Source organism: Schistocerca serialis, chromosome 2 (genome assembly GCF_023864345.2).
Source record: "Schistocerca serialis cubense isolate TAMUIC-IGC-003099 chromosome 2, iqSchSeri2.2, whole genome shotgun sequence".
Classification (NCBI taxonomy): Eukaryota; Metazoa; Arthropoda; class Insecta; order Orthoptera; family Acrididae; genus Schistocerca; species Schistocerca serialis.
The window spans coordinates 1,108,223,690-1,108,246,500 of NC_064639.1; the positions used below are offsets into that span (position 1 = coordinate 1,108,223,690).

Sequence of the window (22,811 nt, forward strand, 5' to 3'; positions counted from 1 at the left end):
TGACTTGCCATTCTATATTCATGAAGAGGCAAAGTTAGTTCTCTTTGCTGATGATACAAGTATAGTAATCACACCTGAGAAACAAGAATTAACTGATGAAATTGTCAATAATGTCTTTCAGAAAATTACTAAGTGGTTCCTTGTAAACGGACTCTCACTGAATTTTGATAAGACACAGTACATACAGTTTCGTACAGCGAATGGTATGACGCCATTAATAAATATAGACCTTAATCAGAAGCATATAGCTAAGGTAGAATATTCCAAATTTTTAGGTATGTCCATTGATGAGAGATTAAATTGGAAGAAACACATTGATGATCTGCTGAAACGTTTGAGTTCAGCTACTTATGCAATAAGGGTCATTGCAAATTTTGGTGATAAACATCTTAGTAAATTAGCTTACTACGCCTATTTTCACTCATTGCTTTCATATGGCATCATATTCTGTGGTAATTCATCACTGAGGAATAAAGTATTTATTGCACAGAAGCGTGTAATCAGAATAATAGCTGGAGTCCACCCAAGATCATCCTGCAGACATTTATTTAAGGATCTAGGGATATTCACAGTAGCTTCTCAGTATATATACTCTCTTATGAAATTTGTTATTAACAACCAAACCCAATTCAAAAGTAATAGCAGTGTGCATAAGTACAATACTAGGAGAAAGGATGATCTGCACTATTCAAGATTAAATCTAACTTTGGCACAGAAAGGGGTGAATTATACTGGCACTAAAGTCTTTGGTCACTTACCAAATAGTATCAAAAGTCTGACAGATAACCAACAAGTATTTAAGAAGAAATTAAAAGAATTTCTGAATGACAACTCCTTCTACTCCATAGAGGAATTTTTAGATATAAATTAAGAAAAAAAAATATTAAAAAAATAAAAAAAATAAAAAAATAAAAATAAAAAAACACAAAAAAATAAAGTAGTTATATTAACTTAAGTATGTTGTTAAATTAACCTAATTATGTCATGTATTGGAAAATTCGACTCGTTCCACATCATTACGAAATATCGTATTCATGATCCATGGAACTAGTATTAATCTAATCTAATCTACTGTTGATTGACGCCTTCTCGAAGTTTTCGTTTGTTGTTCGATGTCCGTCACCCACCACTGCGGCGACGACGCTGGCTTTGTCCAAAATCTTTGCGCTAGAAGGTCTTCCATCCACGATCGTCACGGACAATGGCCCTCAGTTCTCTTTGCAGGCCTTCCATGATTTTTGTACAGTACAAGGGATTCATCATGTTACAGCACCGCCCTTCCATCCGCAATCAAATGGGGAGGTCGAGCGCCTTGTCCGCACTTTCAAAGGCAGATGAAAAAATTACTTAGTGATTTTTCCACAGATGACGCTCTGCTGCAATTTCTGAGTTCTTAACACTTCACGCCTCTGGGTGATCGCAGCCCTGCTGAACTCTTGCATGGCCGCCAACCGCGCACTCTACTGCACCTTCTTCACCCTGTCAGGCCTTGTGCTGTGTCCCCTAGTGAGGGAAAATACTCAGTGGGCGCCGACGTGTGGGCATGAGGGCATGGATCTCGCCCTAAATGGATTCCAGGGGTGGTCAAGGCTCTTCGCGGCCGCCGGCTTTGTGAAATACGTATGGACGACGGCACGGTTGTTCGCCATTATGACCAGATGCGCCCACGAGTGGTGGCCACGCCAGTGCCAACGCCCCTTCCTTCGCCTCCACCAGCCCAAGAAGCCAGTCCTGTCGCTGCTGCTGATCTACCGTAAGTGTTGATGCAGCCGATGTCACTACCGCTTCCGAGTACGCCGGAACCGGCCCCAGTCGCAACGCCGCCTTCTCCAGGACCTATCTCGCTGGAGCACACCCCCAGGTCCACGACATCTATGGATGCTGCTCCGGAGTTTTCTTCCATCATCTCGTCCAGGAGGCACGTTCCACGCACGAGCTTCTGTCCTGGACATTTTTGAGCATACTCTTGTGTCTCTCTGCGGGATCTTCTGGGGGCTCACAAGAGGCCACGGATGTCTCCGCACTGTCCATGTCTCCAAGGGAGTGAGTGTTTTTTTTTCCAAGGGGGGAAAAGTGTTGTGACAGTGCCATGACATTTAACAGTGCCACCACGACAGTACACGCAAACGGCGATAGAGGCGCTCCGCAACTCGGCTGAGCGCGGGAGTGCCACCTAGCTACGAACGGCGCTGGCCGCATGTCACGGCATGGCAGTCGAATCAGAGATACTGAGTTGTTATCATGTAACCAGCTATTGTTTCTAAGTGAGTGTGTTTGAATATCCACACAATTATTGGTGATTAAAGGTTATAACAGAAACATTCCACGTGGGAAAAATATATCTAAAAACAAAGATGATGTGACTTACCAAACGAAAGTGCTGGCATGTCGATAGACACACAAACAAACACAACCATACACACAAAATTCAAGCTTTCGCAACCAACGGTTGCTTCGTCAGGAAAGAGGGAAGGAGAGGGAAAGATGAAAGGATGTGGGTTTTAAGGGAGAGTGTAAGGAGTCATTCCAGTCCCGGGAGCAGAAAGACTTACCTTAGGGGGAAAAAAGGACAGGTATACACTTGCACACACACACACATATCCATCCGCACATACACAGACACAAGCCGCTATTCATTACGCTAAACCAACATCACTATTCATTACGCTAAACCAACATCACTCTATTCATTACGCTAAACCAACATCACTCTATCCATTATGCTAAACCAACATCACAGAGAGTACGAGTGTAGGACAGTAAATCTTTGACGAGGACTGTTTGGTTGAATCTGGGAGTAGGGCTGAAGGTGAGGCCTTTGGATAGGACAGAGGTTTCAGATTGGGAGAGAGGTTTGGAGGAAAGGTTAACTACTGAATTAGAGTGTTGTGGTTCCAGATTGTATTGATTAGAATTTTGAGGTTTTGGGGGGAATGGAGCTGGAAGTGGGAGATTGAGTAGATGGGAGAGACTGGGTCTGTGTGCAATGAGAGGAGGTTGAGGTTTGCTGGAAAGGTTGTGAAGGGTGAGTGAGTTGCCTTTCCGGAGGTGGGAAACCAGGAGATTGGATAGTTTTTTGAGGTGGAGGGTGGCATGCTGTTCTAATTTGCGGCTGGCCTGTAGGAGGATGCTCTGCACAGCCGGTGTGGATGTGGGAGAGGAAAGATTTAGGACTTTTATTAAGGATAGGCGTTGACGGGTGTGTTCATTGGCTGAGTTGATGTGTAGGCGAAGGATTAGGTGGGTGAGGGCAATGGATTGTTCAGTTTGGAACTGGTATAGGGACTGATAGAAAGAAGGGTTACAGCCAGAGATGGGAACTTTAAGTGTGAGGCCTTTGGGGGTAATGCCAAATGTCAGACAAGCCTGAGTAAATAAAATATGGGAGTGTAATCTGGCTAGGGCAAAGGCATGTTTGCAGAGGGAATGTAAATAAAACTTAATGGGGTCGTTGTGGGGATGTTGTGAGGGTGACATGGTATTAGAAGGTGGAAAGTGTAACATGAGGTTGAAATAAAAATGAAAATAAAAATATATGGGGAGAGATAAAGGTGAACTAGAAAGCAACTGGAGATCTGGTGTGAAAAAAGTCGAAAAAGTGTTTGTTAAAGCTGAGCTATGTTGATCCTGTGGTGAACTTGGGTTGGTAAACAACGATGTGCACAAAGGTTAGGTGGTTGTGTTGCCGCCTAAACACGTTAAAGGGTGGAGAAATTTGGGAAAATTTCGAAAAAACTGCGTGTAAATGAATTAAAAGGAGTGGTTTTGTGGTGGCAGATTATGAAAATGAGGCTAACAATTGTCTGACGAAGAAATAATGATGTTAAAACCTGTGGGAAGCGGCTAAAAATGATCAGTGATGTGGGAAAAACGGAAATGGAAATAAAGCAAAAGTTATTAGAACTAGCCGAAATGGTTGTTTAATAGGTGAAAGGAACTGTTTGTGAACTGGAAACGGTGGATTTTATAGCAGCGGTAGTTTTGAAAGCGGAAAAAAATATTTTTTTGGTTATGGTTTGGAAGTGGGGTTATGTATTATTGAGTATATATAGGCGGGATAAAATTGTATGGTAGATTACGGTAAAAAGGAGAAGGTGAATACAAAGTGAAACTACTTGCAAAAACAAAAAGAGAAAGAGGAAGTAAGATGACAGAAAAGATTTCGAAATGCAACAGTGACAATAACAAACGTAATTGTTGGGTTCAAATTAATGATATGAATATAACAGAGGGAAACATGCCACGTGGGAAAAATATATCTAAAAACAAAGATGATGTGACTTACCAAACAAAAGTGCTGGCATGTCGATAGACACACAAACAAACACAAACATTAACACAAAATTCAAGTTTTTGCAACCAACGGTTGCTTCGTCAGGAAAGAGGGAAGGAGAGGGAAAGACGAACAGATGTGGGTTTTAAGGGAGAGGGTAAGGAGTCATTCCAATCCCGGGAGCAGAAAGACTTACCTTAGGGGGAAAAAAGGACAGGTATACACTCGCACACACACACACACACACACACATATCCATCCGCACATACACAAACACAAGCCAGACATATGTCTGCTTGTGTCTGTATATGTGTGGATGGATATGTGTGTGTGTGTGGGCAAGTGTTTACCTGTCCTTTTTTCCCCCTAAGGTAAGTCTTTCCACTCCCGGGATTGGAATGACTCCTTACCCTCTCCCTTAAAACCCATATCCTTTTGTCTTTCCCGCTCCTTCCCTCTTTCCTGATGAAGCAACCTTGGGTTGCGAAAGCTTGAAATTTTGTGTGTGTGTTTGTGTGTTTTTTTATTGTCTCTATCTACCAGCGCTTTCCCGTTTGGTAAGTCACAGAATCTTTGTTTTTTAATACATTTTTCCCATGTGGAATGTTTCTTTCTACTTTATTCACATATATAGTACTTGAAAAAAATTCTGTTGTTAGTTGTATGGTGCATCTGCTCATAATTTCCTTAAACTTTGATCACACTGATGTAGACAATACAGGCACCAATTCTGCTTTTCGTTGTTAGTCTGTATATGTGAAATGACTAATATATGTTTCAGATTTTATCTCACAGACTTTCCAAGATTTTTGTGCACAATATGATATCCACCAAGTAAAGGTGCCCCATTCCACCCTCAGTTGAACAGTGATGCAGAGTGCCTTGAACAAACTTTCAAGATGGAAATGAAGAAGTATGTTGTCAATGGCCCTGGCAGAAGATATGCTAGCACACTTTCTCATTTCTTCCAAGTCCATATCTAACAGTGAGAGGAGCCTGGCAGAACTGCTGCACAGGTGCCACCAGCACATGGTTCTGCACCTCCTGCTGCACGCCTCGCACCCACCTCAGGTGCTTCCATCACCCAGATACACATCAGGGATCCCCATCTGGTTTCAAGCTTTTGATCACCATGAGCACTGGATCCCAGAGGTCTTCCATGGCCAGTAAGGTTGGAGAATTTTCACGCTGCACATGGAGGAGAGACTGGTGACCTGCCATCAAAACCAACTCCTCCCACAGGTGAGGGACCATGCCCTTCTGCCCTCACACTCAACATTTGGTTCTTCTTCCCTCCAGAGCTCCTTGTCCTCTCCTTCTGCACAATCCCTGGAACTTGCTTCTCTGTTTCTCCCTTTACCTCCTCCACCAGACACACTCTTGCTCCTCATTTCTTCTAGCCTTCCACACGAGCATCAGGGACTGGATTGGATGTAGATGAGCTTCAGCAATGACTAACAGCATTGGATGATCAGCAGGTAACATACCAGTCAGTTCCTGCTCCCCCCCCCCCCCCCCCCCCCCCCCAAGTCCCTGGCATCCCCATAGATTCAGCTCTGGCACCGGCACTCCCCTTCAACTGGCGTCACACCAGCGGGCATCCATCTGTAGATCTGTGGTGAAGCCATCACAGCCAGGATCATTTCTAGCCAAGGGGGGACCTCTGGGTCTGCTGAGGGCACTCATCAACAGTGCTCTGGACATCAGTTTCATGGGTGCTGCACACCATTCCTTTGCTGCAGGGGAGGGACACAGTCACCCCATCAAGGGGAGAGGACTGTGGTAACCTCATGTTACCACACCTACTGCACCAGTGTATCGCAGGCTGATTACTTCACTGGCACCTAGTGGCAGGGGTCTGCTACCAGGCAACAACACGATCAAACAGCAACATCAGCATTGCATCAAGTTCACCACACACAGCCGATGGCAGCACCACATCGCAATTTGGACTAGCAAAACATCTATTATAATCCCGGAGTGGAGGCTCTCTATCTCGTTCCATTATGGTTCGTTCATGTGTTTACTCGATTCCACTCTCTGGATGCTAGTTATTTGTTTGGACTCAGCCTAGCTATGTACATGGACTTTGTATGGAACTTATGACTGGTGTTCTCATAAAATAGTTTGGTTATTCTTTGTATACTTAATTGTGTGTGCTAACACAGCATCACTCTAAGTTGCATACGGAGTTGCAAAATGTAAGAAGTCCTGCAACATTACAGAACAACTACCAGTTTATATGGATTTTGTGAATATTATTACCGGTGAATCAGTGGGTATTCACTTTTGAATGTATCTTTCATCTAACATACCACCATTTGCAGAATCAGCTCATAGCAGAGGATAACAGTATACAATTAACTGAAAAACTAAAAGCTCAGTAATGCAATGGACATTAATGAGGAGGCACACTTAATTTATTATGTGTGGTTTCTTGATAGTAGCTACAATGTGGAATAACTTAGCCTTTGTAAATGTATCACTGCATGGACAAATGTTGAAGACTTAGTTGATATACTGAATATACTCATATTTAAAAATAATTAAGAATGGACAAAGTGCACTGATGTTTGTACTGACAGTGATCATTTGATGTTCTGCTGCTTTGGAGGATTACAGACTCTTTTACAAAACTAAACTCCAAATTTAGTGTGAAACCATTGCATCGTTCATAAAGAAGCACTTGCATCCATTGAAACTAATCGTAGGATGTAAGGTGAATACCTAAACAATACAGAAACCTGATTAGTGAAAACAAGGTTCACCATATAATGTTGGGAGTTGAATACATGTCTTTATTGCCATACTGCTGCTCATGATTGTTCTCTTGTGGTAATGCATTGTTTCTCCTTTCTCATATATTTCAAATATGGCAAGAAATGTATAGTGTGGAGAGACTAAATGAACAGTGTATAAATATTTTCCATGCCATTTAAGCTAAATTGTTCCGAGTAAGAACAAACATAAGATAATTTTACATTAGATATAACTGAATGAACTAATTCATTTGTTTGGGTCCTGACCTCAGATTTGAGAATATGAAGGTCCGTGCTCTGTCTGATCATCGTGATTTAGGTCTTCCATCATTAACCTAAATCATTTCAGGAAAACGCACCGATGGTTGCTTCAACAAGACCAAAACTGACCACATGTCCTCTCTACATTAAATATATATTTTCTTTCCCATAGAAACACAATTCACTGAACTCAACTGAATTCTCGTCTTTGTGCTCTGCCATAATATGTCAGTATCCTGACTATTCGAGCACTGGCAGTTCCCCACTTACCACTTGTTGTTCTGCCACTGATGACAATAGCGCTTGATCAGAGCTGATTTTGTTTAACATTTCATCTCATCACCCACCCCTATTTTGGAAAACAACAACAATGTTAAATTGTGAATTCTACATTATAAATTGGTCTTCTGTTAAATAAAAAGTAGAGAAGGCTCCATACATCTTATATTATAGAGGATTAACATATAAATGAAGTCACTGCCAATCAGCAAGGTCCACAGAGTAATCTTAGGGTCAGTTAGGAAAAGCTAACTACATTAGAATCAAAAACATTTGTTAGAAAATAGAGCACTTACTTTGCAACAAATAGATAGTGTTTTAATTGTAAGATGACCACTGTGGTTATTAAATGACAATGTTTACCTCCTCAATGGAGCGTCTTGTGGACCCACGTATTAGTCTTTGTTGTCGATGCAATTGTTCTTCGGCACGTATCAACTTAGCTTGCTGGTCACATAATTCCCTGTCTAATTCAGCTGCTTCATGGTCTTTATCTCGCCATGTGTAGCGTATCTCATCTTCAGCTCGTAATAATTCCTGCAGTGTTTGCTCCATCAACTGCAACATATATTAGCCATTTCACATATACAGACTAACAATGAAAAGTGGAATATATATATTATGTCTGCTTGTGTCTGTGTATGTGCGGATGGATGTGTGTGTGTGTGCGAGTGTATACCTGTCCTTTTTTCCCCCAAGATAAGTCTTTCCGCTCCCGGGATCGGAATGACTCCTTACCCTCTCCCTTAAAACCCACATCCTTTCGTATTTCCCTCTCCTTCCCTCTTTCCTGATGAAGCAACAGTTTGTTGCGAAAGCTTGAATTTCGTGTGTATGTTTGTGTGTCTATCGACCTGCCAGCACTTTCGTTCGGTAAGTCACATCATCTTTGTTTTTAGTTATATTTTTCCCACGTGGAATGTTTCCCTATATATATATATATATATATATATATATATATATATATATATATATATATATATATATGGTTATAATAGAGGGAAACATTCCACGTAGGAAATATATATCTAAAAACAAGGATGATGTGACTTACCAAATGAAAGTGCTGGCAGGTCGACAGACACACAAACAGACACATACATACACACAAAATTCAAGCTTTCGTAACAAACTGTTGCCTCATCAGGAAAGAGGGAAGGAGAGGGAAAGACGAAAGGATGTGGGTTTTAAGGCAGAGGGTAAGGAGTCATTCCAATCCCGGGAGCGGAAAGACTTACCTTAGGGGGAAAAAAGGATGGGTATACACTCGCACACACACACATATCCATCCACACTTATACAGACATAAGCAGACATATTTAAAGACAAAGAGTTTAACTCTATGTAATCAACATTTTGACCCCTCTGCTGGGATATTCTTCAGGATCTTGTGCTGTCCACTGATGACTGAACCACCATGACTTCATTAGTGTAAAAAGACTGCCTTTTTTGTAAGAAGATTTGTGTATCATATGTCAAAATATGGCTTCATGGGCAGAAAATGTAGTATTAAACAGTGTTCCAGAATTAAAAGATGCTGCATGTTTTCGATTATGGGACTTGTAAATAAATGCTACATTCTTGGCAAAGGGACTTGGCAGTTACATTACTGCCAATATCAAAAAACCTGAGAATGGGGGGGTCTGAGAACAAGACTGTGTGTGTGTGTGTGTGTGTGTGTGTGTGTGTGTGTGTGTGTGAGGGCTTACGGGTTCTCAACATTGAGGTCATCAGTGCCCTGACACACATTAAAAGAAACGAATGTGGACAAATTTAGTAAAATGGAAGCATACACGCAAAGAAAGTGGGAAAAGATGGAAAACTCTGTATAAGAAAATAAAATTTAAAGAAAATGGGAAAGGAGCATCAAGGATGCCACAGGAAATTGTCATTGCCTGGCCACTTATGTGAAATATGGGCAAGCCAGTCATCCAGTGAACAAATTAAGACTCTCTCCCTAAAATCTTGGTAAAAACATTGGACAAGTCACAGAACTTTAAAACTTTAACCACATTCATTTGAGTATTTCCTAAAAGAGATGGCATATCCTCTGGTAAGTCAGCCGTGGCCCGCTGGTCAGAAAATAAAATGCAGTCCAATACAACACAATACCACAATGACCACATAAGGTGCTTTGTAAATAAAGTGAAACATCTCTGGTGTAAAGTTTTCCTTAATTAAGTGCAGTAAGCTTAAGAGGGAGATACCAATAATAATTGATTTGAATAGCTGCTGCAGAAGATGGCCATGCAAAGAAAAGAACTTTAACACACCTGAATTCAGTAACAGGGAATGGCATATTCCACTCATCAGAAAAACCAGAACAAGGAATAGTGGCTTACTGTGATGCAGACTTCAAGGTGCTGGAAGAAACAGTGCGTGGCTGCACTATTTACTACTGAAGCAAAATACACACATCAAAAAAAGTTTTGCATCACCTTGGTTCTGAGAGTTCCAGAACCTGTACAGAAAATTGGAATAGAGATCAACATAAACATAATTTCCGCCCTTTTTATTGCTCATGAAAACCACACATTGCATGTTGTGTACCACCATATGGTGAGACCTTCAGAGTTGGTGGTCCAGATTGCTGTACACACCATTACCTCTAATACCCAGAAGCACATCCTCTTGTGTTGATGCATGTCTGTATTCATCATGGCATACTATCCACAAGTTCATCAAGGCACTGTTGGCCCAGATTGTCTCACTCCTCAATGGCGATTCAGCCTAGATCCCTCAGAGTGGTTGGTGGGTCATGTCATCCATAAGCAGCCCTTTTCAATCTATCCCAGGCATGTTTGATAGGGTTCATGTCTGGAGAACATGCTGGCCACTCTAGACGAGCAATGTCGTTATCCTGAAGGAAGTCATTCACAAGATGTGCATGATGGGGGCACAAATTGTCATCCATGAACACGAATGCCTCGCCAATATGCTGCCACTATGGTTGCACTATCGGCTGGAGGATGGCATTCATGTATCATACAGTCATTATGGTGCCTTCCATGACCACCAGCAGCATACGTCGGCTCCACATAATGCCACCCCAAAACAGCAGGGAACCTCCTCCTTGCTGCACTCACTGGACAGTGTGTCTAAGGTGTTCAGCCTCACTGGATTGCCTCCAAACACGTCTCTGACGATTGTCTGGTTGTAGGCATATGCAACACTCATGTTATTTGGCCCATCTGCATGGTGTCGTGGTTGCAAAGATGGACCTCGCCATGGACATCAGGAGTGAAGTTGCACATCATGCAGCCTATTGTGCACAGTTTGAGTCGTAATAGGACATCCTGTGGCTGCACGAAAATCATTATTCAACATGGTGGTGTTGCTGTCAGGGTTCCTCTGAGCCATAATCCGTAGGTAGCGGTCATCCAGTGCAGTAGTAGCCCTTTGGCGGCCTGATCGAGGCATGTTATCGACAGTTCATCTCTCTGTATCTCCTCCATATCTGAACAACAACGCTTTGGTTCACTCCGAGACACCTGGACACTTCCCTTGTTGAGAGCCCTTCCTGGCACAAAGTAACAATGAGGACACAATCAAACCACAGTATTCACCATCTAGGCCTGGTTGAACTACAGACAACAAGAGCCGTGTACTCCTTACTGGTGGAATGACTGGAACTGATTGGCTGTCCGACCCCCTCCATTTCATAGGTGCTGCTCATGCATGATTGTTTACATCTTTGGGTGGGTTTAGTGACATCTCTGAACAGTCAAAGGGACTGTGTCTGTGATACAATATTCACAGTCAATGTCTATCTTCAGGAATTCTGGGAACCGGGGTGATGCAAATTTTTTTTTATGTGTGTACATCTCTGTTGCTCAAGATTGTCAAGAAATGACGATTTTGAAGACTTTCATAGAAGAATTTTTTGATTGAAATATGTAAATGACAAATTGTTTCGATCACCAAAATGTGGCACCAATGATAAAATTATGCCAAATGTCAAGAAGAAACAAGCACATTGATGTGAAGTATTATTTCATCAATGATGGACTGAATCATGGCTGGTTCAACATACAGTACTGACAAACTCAAGAAAACTTGTTAACATTCTAACTAAACCTCTTCAAAGTTGATGTTTGAATTAAATTAAAATTTTTTGTTTGTTTAGCAGATATATTTTAGAGACATGCCACATGTCACATGTTTTGTGAGATAATAATGTATTGTTTTGTTTAAGAGAGTGTGTTGAGATTTAAAGAAAAAGATCACAGTAAACAAAAGCAATATGTCTGTGTTAACGCATGGATGCAATTGGTATGCATTGTTGCTATTTAAAATAAATAAGGTCAGTTGTTGCCTGTAGCCTTGTGTTTTAATGTGCTATTTTTTAAATTAAAAATAGTTCCCAGATTTAACTAGTTATCTTGACAGCCTCATCCTGCAAAGTACAGAGAAAGATAAACACAAAAATTCTACAAACAAACATAGAAGATCGTGTTAATATAGTTAAATACATGATCCTACTTGTTTTAAGTGGTAGTTTCAATTTGTGCATAAATGCAGTTTGAATAGTGTAATTGGAAAAGTGTCAAACAGTGGAAAATCCAGGATGGAATGTAACAATATTATGAGAAGGAAAGTTGCCACTCACCATATAGAGAAGATGCTGAGTTGCTGATAGGCACATCATCTCAGCTATATGGTGAGTGGCAACTTTCCTTCTCATAGTATTGGAAAAGGATCAGACTATTTGAAGACAGCAATTCTCTGCCCATAAAATATATTAATACAATATTGCAATAAATGTAACCATTAACCATTTAATTGAAGCATTGAGCAGTATACAACCATGTAAACCAGTTTTCACACAATGTCTTCCTCTGGGCTAAGAAGCTAACAAACAAGACTAGGATGAAGTTTTGGGACAACGTATCCATGTGTGTGTACGAGGTGCATTCAAGTTCTAAGGCCTCTGATGTTTTTTCTAATTAACTACTCACCCGAAATCAATGAAACTGGCATTACTTCTCGACGTAATCGCCCTGCAGACGTACACATTTTTCATAACGCTGACGCCATGATTCCATGGCAGCGGCGAAGGCTTCTTTAGGAGTCTGTTTTGACCACCGGAAAATCGATGAGGCAATAGCAGCACGGCTGGTGAATGTGCGGCCACGGAGAGTGTCTTTCATTGTTGGAAAAAGCCAAAAGTCACTAGGAGCCAGGTCAGGTGAATAGGGAGCATGAGGAATCACTTCAAAGTTGTTATCACAAAGAAACTGTTGCGTAACGTTAGCTCGATACGCGGGTGCATTGTCTTGGTGAAACAGCACACGCGCAGCCCTTCCCGGACATTTTTGTTACAGTGCAGGAAGGAATTTGTTCTTCAAAACATTTTCGTAGGATGCACCTGTTACCGTAGTGCCCTTTGGAACGCAATGGGTAAGGATTACGCCCTCGCTGTCCCAGAACATGGACACCATCATTTTTTCAGCACTGGCGGTTACCCGAAATTTTTTTGGTGGCGGTGAATCTGTGTGCTTCCTTTGAGCTGACTGGCGCTTTGTTTCTGGATTGAAAAATGGCATCCACGTCTCATCCATTGTCACAACCAATGAAAAGAAAGTCCCATTCATGCTGTCGTTGCGCATCAACATTGCTTGGCAACATGCCACACGGGCAGCCATGTGGTCATCTGTCAGCATTCGTGGCACCCACCTGGATGACACTTTTCGCATTTTCAGGTCATCCTGCAGGATTGTGTGCACAGAACCCACAGAAATGCCAACTCTGGAGGCGATCTGTTCAACAGTCATTCGGCGATCCCCCAAAACAATTCTCTCCACTTTCTCGATCATGTCGTTAGACCGGCTTGAGCAAGCCCGAGGTTGTTTCGGTTTGTTGTCACACGATGGTCTGCCTTCATTAAACTGTCGCACCCATGTACGCACTTTTGACACATCCATAACTCCATCACCACGTCTCCAACTGTCGATGAATTTCAATTGGTTTCACACCACACAAATTCAGAAAACGAATGATTGCACGCTGTTCAAGTAAGGAAAACGTCGCCATTTTAACTATTTAAAACAGTTCTCATTCTCGCCACTGGCGGTAAAATTCCATCTGCCGTACGGTGCTGCCACCTCTGGGACGTGTTGACAATGAACGCGGCCTCATTTTAAAACAATGCGCATGTTTCTATCTCTTTCCAGTCCGGAGAAAAAAAATCGGAGGCCTTAGAACTTGAATGCACCTCGTATGTGTGTGTGTGAGTTGTTTTTTGTAAGCCTGTAAAATACATTAGTTATTTACTATAAATTCAGGTTTTAATATAGACACAAATTCTTCCAGTATAATTAATACTGCCTGATAATTAACACAGCATATATAGGCATTTTATATGTATCATACCAGTTCTTCAAGTATAATTCATAATTAACATAGCATATATAGATATGTTACATCTGCCACTCAGAAGCATCACTGATGTATTCTACACCCATGTAGGTCATTCGTCAAACTGAAATTTATTAAATTTGTGTATAATATACCCTAGCAGCAGCATAAATAATTTTTTGTATAAGGAGAAATCCCTGTAGAATCTGAACAGAAACTGCAGTTTTTGATAAGTACTTCATCAAATGTTGCACATATTTATAAGGAAAACATCAGGTGATGCTTTGATTAAGTTGAAAATGACCAATACTAATGAAAAAATTGCAATTTCCACTTTGTCTTAAAAACCACTTGCAAACTTTGAATCACTGGAATTGCTTGAGACATTATGTGTGAAGTCATTAGCCATTACTGTTACACCTGGATCTCACTTCTGTAGTCATAGAGCAATTACCTGCTTTTTATGTGTGACTGTGTGGCATCTCATTTCATCTGTAGGTGAATGGTTGCCTGTCATCATTTTTGTTTGTTGTTTCTATCTTTGTATTTCTGTTATAACAATGCAAATGATTACATTAATCATTTCTTGAAAATTAATCAGATAATCACTACTGAAAGAGAGAGTTTTATATGTATGCATCATCATATACCTCCAGGACACAATGAATGTCTGCTCACTTCTAATGAACTAAGGTCATAAACTTTAATGCAAGAGTGAAACATAAGGGCATTTGTTGATAGCAAATATATCAGAAATTATGAACATTATTACAATTTAAACTAAAAATGACAGATACTATAATAATAATAATAAGAGGATTACCTTACCTACATATTCAGTAGCTGATTTAAGTCCTATCTTTAGACATTTGACGCTACAGAAAACAACAATTTTGGTCAATAAACTGAATATTAACACTGGTATGTAAACATATGCTTTTACCTCAATGTCCTTGTTTATCTCTGAAATTTCAGCTTGTCTGCGTCTAAGGCAATCAACTGCACTGTAATACTGAGCCTCTAATTCTCTTTTCTCTTGATACTCTGGACCTAAACCCAGATAAATCCATTATTCTTCAATTGCAAAAAATAGAGTGTGAAATTAGTTTTGAAATATATTGGGTAACAAATGTATAAAAAATAATAACACAATTTCTCTGAGGCTAGTTGGATAACATGTGTGATCTGTGGTTTAACGGCTCTCACCTACAGTGTATCATTGCTAAAATAATTAGAGAGAGAAATGTGATTAAGATACCTATAACATCAAAAAAGTGTTAGAAAAAAATCACTTAAAACTACATTAAATCTCTCCCCCTTCCCCTAACTTGCTCATGTTAACTTACCCATTAACTCTATCACACACGGTGTAAAAACTGTACATTTGGTCAAACACCACAAAACTTTTTAAAACATGGATAATATAAGAAGGAAGGATATAAGACTGCGCATTGAATGCTTCTCCCTAAAACTTGTATTTTGGGGAGTAAGTGAAGATATTTGACAATATCTTATAGGGCAGATCTGCAGTAAATTAACATTTGCTCCTTGTAAAACCCACTCAAATGAAACGTGGCACTTTCTGATCTGCAGCTAAAATATGTCTCGTCTGATCCAATGTCCCCTACATTGTATGTAATACTGAATCATATAAATTAAATTCCTTAAGTAGAAAGATCACAGGATCATGTTCCAGGAAAAACTACAGAACAGGCAAGAGTGGCCAACTGCTTTGACCCATCCACAAGTACAGTTATTTAATTAAACAATCAATTGAAAAGACATGCTGGAGTGCACTCCCTCCAGTACCTCACTAAATCTAAAATTAAACAGGGCCTCTTCAGTAGTAATGGTGGCAGTCAGTTCTGATCTTGGGTTTGGGTCGGTACTTCTCCCACTTCAAATACTTGTTCCATAGAAGATGAGCAACAGTTTGTTATGGTAACGAATTTGGATCATGTTTTCTGACTAATACACATGGCACTTATAACCTAGAAGACTCTCATGAAAGCTTTATAAAACTGTAGCAGACATGCTCCTTCTGTTCTCTAAGATCTGTGGCTAAGGCACTTCAAGACGTTCAGTGTCTGTAATAATAACAGTTTTAAATCAAACGTGAGGCCCATAAATCTTTAAAATGGAGAATGGTGTCAATCATCAAGAACTTGACAGCTGGTGTATCATATTATCCATACCTGACATTGTAATTTAGTTGTACGTGGCTTCACAAAAGATAGTCAGAAGATGGATTGACTTAACACAAAAAAATTGATTTTAATCATAGTTTTAATGTACCTGATTTGAAATGATGCTGTTTCCACCTCACATGGAGAAGACCATTACATGACTCAAAATTGCTGGATCTGAAATTCAACGCATTCCCCCTACACGGTAGTGGCAGGATGCTGAATCCTGGGTGAGGTCCTCTTGGAATGATTAATTAATAGTGTACTTTCAGGTATTCAGCTGAGTTGTTATTTCTATTTTTAAGCATAATATTTTGAGCGCAAGTCCAATAGCTTTCTTCAGGCGCAGTGAGCTGTGTTGTTATGTGTACTCAGTGCCCGGACTCCAACCAGACCATGAAATATTTTGGAGTTGCGTCAGTATTTGTAGCTGAGTTTGTCTCTGAGTACGTGTTACGTCCACTTGATGCTTCTCTGTATTTCAGTGCTCACACTGTTATTCCATGAAGGCCACATTCTCTCAGCATTTAACAAGTCCAATGGATGAAATGTGCATTAAGATTTTAACAAATTAATGACAAATAAGAACCCTTGGAAGCTCCATCCTTGTTTATCAGGTTTTACAACATCTTTATTTTGGTAGACTCCTTAATTGCACTATCCCAGAAACTTAATGTTTGCATCCCAGTACTGGACTCATCAAATTTCATTCAATCGTTATACTCAAGACAGTGCTCAGTGACAGCTGTTTTGCCTGGCTGTTTCAGGCAGGTGTGTCAATGATGTTTACTGCACCTCTCCTCAACTGTTCTAATAGACCGCCCCACATAAGATATGCCACATTTGAATTGAATGCTGTATGCACCATGCTTTCAGTGACCTAGAACTTAGGGCACATAAGCAATTCTTCGATTTTTTTTTTTTTTTCTATCTCAGTGTCAACTTTGTCCCTATGCATCGATAATTTTGAATGTATCCACTGCTTTAGAACACTATTTGTATAATTTATTCACAACATCCTGAAAAATTCTCAGGGAAGTGGTGGTAGGGGAGTGGTGAGGGGAATAGGCACAAGTTTGCTCACCAGTGGCGTACTGCTTTTCGGGCATGCAAGAAAATTATAAGATACAATTTTTATCATTAAATAAAATATGGTATTTCAGGGCTTGCGTGTAGTCTGCACTGTAATTAATGCCTGAAGTTAATGTTTTTTAAACAACAATTACTTTACATGTTTGGTTGTGGGACATGAGGTCGTCACCATCCTCGAAGAGGCAAAATGTGAGGTCATCAATTGGTTGAAGTGGCCCATTTTAGCCTATATCAGACCTGAAAATACATCAGGAAAAAGTAGCCTTTAGACATAACACACAGGCAAATAATATTTCTATATGGGGTGGGCCAGAAGTCATTATCCATCGTAACCCACTGAAAACATTAAGATAATCTTGTTTGTTTGTTTGTTATAATTACAGGTATAAACACCAATGTGTCCAGCTATACTTTTTCAGATAATTATTGACAGAAACATCAGAGTGCACTGTTATTAAAACAAACATCTCTCACAATGTTTATTTTTTATTCTAAACTGTTGGGGAGATGTTTTCTAATGAGGAAAGAGTTTTTGCTTTAAAAACATGACACAAATGTGTTTATAATCTAATAATAAATTAGTGGATTATAAATTTAAAAACTGTTTCAAGTGCAAGGAATGCTTTACAATTTATGGAAATGTTTGTAGAAAATGGACCTGTAGTGTATTTCCACAGGTCAGGTAGGCCATCAATAAGTGGTGGAACAAAGCTTATAATTTTAGATTAGATTAATTATTCATTCCATAGACCCATAAAAGAGGGAATCCTCCTGGGTGTGGAACATGTCAGATAAACACATTACAAAAAGGCAATTAATTCATAAATTTTAAGGATCCTCAGTCAATAAACAGTAAAATTATGTACATGAATTAAATTTAAACTTCTAATATTTACAGGTTTAATATTTGCATCTGCTTTCATTAAATCATCATTAAGACATTTGCTAGTTTCTTGGGTATTACAACCAAGTATTGTCAAAAATTAAAGTAAATTATTCATTTCAGTGATCCTCAGTTAAGAACAGTCAGATGATGTACAAGATTTAAAATTAAACTTCCACTATTTACAGACTTAAGACTTGCATCTGCTTTCCATACATCCATCATTCACACAGTAGGTAGTTACTTGGCTGTTACAACCAAGTACTGTCAAAAATTTAAGTATAATAAATTTTCATTAAAATGGTCTACTGCACTTATTGAGAAACAAATGGATAGAATGGAAGGAGTTGGCCACCAAAAATTATTTTAAATTATGTTTAAATTGTGCCTTGTCTGAAACTAAACTCTTAATGTTGCTGGTAACTTACTGAAAATATGCGTTGCTGAATACGGGACTCCTTTCTGGGCAAGAGTAAGTGAGTTTAAATCTTTATGTATATTGTTCTTATTCCTAGTATTGAATGTCTGCTAAGCATACTGATACTGTGTACTAAGTTATGGTTATCAGAACCCTGAGAAGTCTACTCATAAATTACTTCTCAAATGGGATATTTCTAAAGATTCTGTGCAAAGAGTTTTACATAAGGCCAAATTAAAACATTACACATCTCATCTCATACATGGAAACTCCAGCTGGGAATATCAACAATGTAGGAAAAGATATATTGCTACTTACAGACACTTACATAAAGCTTTTGGCCATAGCCTTTATCATTAAAAGAGAAACACACATCATTCAGACACACAAGCAAGCACACCTCTCTCTCTCTCTCTCACACACACACACACACACACACACACACACACACACACACACAAAACTGCAACTCCAGCATCTCGGGCCGGAATGCAACTGTCACGTGGGATGCAAGCAACAATCTGGAGTTAGCATGGGAGGGAAGGGATAGTATTGTATGGGTGGGGAGAGATGAACACTGTCTTGTGGTGTGTGCAGGGACTAGAATACTGACCCGTGCAGTGTCAGAAGATTTTGGGGCAGGGAGGTGGGGAAAAATGGAGCAAAAATGGAGAAGAGCAAGGATGCATTGGCAGAAGACTGCAAATAAAGAGAGTGGGACATAAGAATGAGGAGGAGATGATAGGACAGAGGGGTTGGAAACTGTTGGGTGGAGGGTGTGGGGACAGTATGTTACTGAAGGTTGGGCCAGCACAATTACGGAAGCAGAGACTGTGTTGTAAGGATAATTGCTATCTGCACTATTCAGAAAAACTGGTGGTGGAGGGAAGGATCCAGATGGCTCAGGCACTGAAGCAGCCATTAAAATCAAGTGTGTTATGTTCAACTGCATGTTGTACCACATGGTGATCTACATTGCACTTGGCCGCAGTTTGGCAGTGGCCGTTCATCCTGGTGGACAGTTGGTTGGTACTCATACCATTATAAAAAGCTGTGCAATAATTGCAGCAGAGATGGTAAATGACATGGCTGCTATCACAGGTAGCCTGGCCCCTGATGAGGTAGGATAAACCTGTGACAGGACTGGAATAGGAAGATATGGGTGGGTGGATTGGGCAGGTTTTGAACCTGGGTCTTCCACGGGGATATGATCCTTGTGGCAAAGGGTTGGCATGTGGGTAGACTAGGATGTTGTGGAGGTTGGGTGTGCGATGGAACACCACTTTAGGAGAGGGTGGGAAATATCTCAGGTAGGATGTCCCTCATTTCAGGGCATGATGATAGGTAATCAAAGCCCTGGTGAAGGTTGTGGATCAGTTGTTCTAATCCAGAGCAGTGCTGGGTGATGAAGGGGATATTCCTCTGTGGCTGGTTCTTGGGGGTGGTGGGAGGATTGGGTGTGTGAGGGGAAAACACACAGGAGATCTGTGTGTGGACTAGATCTGGGGGATAGCGCCTGACTGTGAAGTCATGGTGAAATCCTCATCATGCTGATCAAGGGAGTTTTTGTCACTGCCAATATGCTGTCCCTGGGTAACCAGGCTGTATGGGAGGGATTTTTGGTGAGAAAGGGAGACAGCTGTCAAAATGCAGGTACTGTTGGTGGTTGGTGGGTCTAATGTGGACGGTGGTGCGAATGGAGCCATCAGAGAGGAGGAGGTCACCATCACGGAAGATGGCACTCTGAGTTGAGGAAGACCATGAATGGATGGGAGGTTGCGAAGGAATGAAGATAGGGTGTCTTGGCCCTGAGTTCAGATCATGAATGAGACTACAGATTTTGTGTTTTGGGAGGCTAAGAAAGTCTCCTCTAGATAGCCCATAAAAAGGTTGGCTGCACCATGGATTTGTTTATGTATGATGTTTGGTTTGTGGGGCACTCAACTGCGTGGTTATCAGTGCCCGTACAAATTCCCAACCATTGCTCAGTCCAAGTTCGTCATTTTCATGAATGTTGATGAACTGATGAGGACAAGACAAATACCCAGTCATCTCGAGGCAGGTTAATATCCCTGACCCTGCCAGGAATTGATCCTGGGACCCCGTGCTTGGGAAGCAAGGACATGACCGCGAGACCACAAGCTGCAGACAAAAGTACTTGTGTGGTAGGATAAAGTCAATAAGATGTTTGTAATGGGTTTGGAATCTGAAGGACATTCGTGAAGGTAGTTTTCAACACTGGTAAGACCATGGCGTAAAGGATGTTGGTCTACATGAGGTGACATCAACAGTGATGAGTAAGGATCCAGAAGGTAAAGGGCTGGGGATGGTGGAGAGTTGGTGAAGGAAATGGTTGGTGTCTTTGAAATGGGAAGCTAGGTAACAGCAATTGGATGCAGGTGTTGGTCAATGAGGGTTGGAATTCTTTCAGTCCTGTAATGAGTCTATCCTATCTCATCAGGTGCTGGCCCTTCTGTGAAAGCAGCTTTGTCATTTACCAGCTCTGCTGCAATCATTGCACAACTTTTTACATTAGTATGACTACCAACCAGCTGTCCATCAAATAAATGGCCTCTGCCAAACTGGGGCCAAGAGCAAGATAGACCACCGTGTGGCATAACATGCAGCTGAGTGTAACACACTCAATTTAAATGGGTTCTTCGCTACCTGAGCTGTCTGGATCCTTCCCTCCAGCAACAGCTTTTCTGAACTGCGCAAATGGGAGTTATCCTTACATCACATTCACTGCTCCTGTACCTATCCCAGACTTAACCTTCAGTAACGTACTGTCTCCACACCCTTCACCCAACAAATTCCACCCCCGCTGTTCTATCATCTCCTTCCTATTCTCATCTCCCACCCTGTTTATTTGCAGCCTCTCCCAACACATCCACCCGTCTTTCCCTGCTTCCCTCCATTTTTGCTCCTCTTTTCCCCACCTCTCTGCCCCACAACCTCCTGACATGACACTTGTTGGCATTCTAGTCCTGCACACTTCACCAGACAACTTTTGTCTCTCTCCCCACCCATACACAACTATCCCTTCCCCTTCCCTGCCCCCTCCAGATTGCTGCTTGGATCCTACATGATAGATGCATTCCTACCTGGGATGCAGGAGTTGGCAGTCATGTGTGCATGAGGTGTGCTTGCTTGTGTGTGTGAATAGTGAGTGTCTCTCTTCTACTGATGAAGACTATGGCCAAAAGGTTTTTGTAAGAGTCCTTTAATTGTGCCGGTCTGCAACTTGACATGTCTTCTTTATGGTAAGTAGCACTCTCTCTTTTCCTAAATTGTTTATCTCATACATGGGCTACTGGAAGTTGAATGTGGTAGGCTTCAGTTTTGTGAGACAATGTTAAAAGTTGTGGATCCAGGAAAACAGATAGATACAGTGTTTCTTGATTTCTAAAAAGCATTTGACTCAGGACCATACCTACACTTATTGTCAAAAGTATGATCATATGGGGGCATCAAGTGAAATTTGTAACTAGAATGGGGCTTTTGGGTAGGGAGGACACAGCATGTTATCTCAAATGGACAGTCATCTTCAGATGTAGAAGTAACTTCAGGTGTGCCCAAGGAAGTGTGTTGGGACCCTTGTTGTTCATTTTGTATATTAATGATCTTGAAGACAATATTAATAATAAAAATCAGGCTTTTTGTGGACGATGCAGTTATCTATAATTAAGTACTATCTGAAAGAAGCTGTATAAATATTCAGTCAGATCTTGATAAGATTTCAACGTGGAGCTGAGATTGGAAACTTGCTCTAAATATTCAGAAATGTAAAATCTTGCACTTCATGAAATGAAAAAAACACACTATCCTTTGACTATAATATCAATGAGTCACAGTCAAAATTGGCCAACTCATACAAATAGCTGAGGAGTGGCTGCCCCTCCTGCCCACCTGGTTGATACACTGTTGTCTGTCTGACATCTTGTAGAGTTATGAAATGGAATGATCACATAGGTTCAGTGACGTGTAAAGCAGGTGGTAGACTTCACTTTATTGGTATAACGCTGGGGAAGTGAAATCAGTCTACAAAAGAGATAGCTTAGAAATCACTCATGCAAATTCTTCTAGAATATTGCTCAAGTGTGTGGCACTTGTACCAGATAGGATTAACAGAGGATATTGAATGTATACAGAGAAGAACAGGATGAATGGTCACAGGTTTGGTTAATCCGTGGGAGACAGTCACAGAGATACTGAAGGAACTGAACTGGAAGACTCCTGAAGACAGACATAAACTATGCCAAGAAAGTCTATTAACAAAGTTTCAAGAACTGACTTTAAATGA

The 22,811-nt window shown here is 40.8% G+C and overlaps 1 protein-coding gene across 5 annotated transcripts in view; it reads right to left on the minus strand.

The window, feature by feature from the left end:
- LOC126458565 (coiled-coil domain-containing protein 39) overlaps nucleotides 1-22,811 on the minus strand; it is a 502,134-nt gene that overhangs the window by 20,988 nt on the left and 458,335 nt on the right. For 3 of the 5 annotated variants that reach the window (XM_050095693.1, XM_050095694.1, XM_050095692.1), the window contains 2 exons: nucleotides 14,873-14,979; nucleotides 7,936-8,130 (listed from right to left, as the gene is read on the minus strand). In XM_050095693.1, the coding sequence (XP_049951650.1) occupies nucleotides 7,936-8,130; nucleotides 14,873-14,979 (302 nt within the window). Of the gene's footprint in view, nucleotides 1-7,935; nucleotides 8,131-14,383; nucleotides 14,541-14,872; nucleotides 14,980-22,811 lie in introns of those variants that run through there. The other 2 variants (XR_007585661.1, XM_050095695.1) reach the window with 2 other exon arrangements.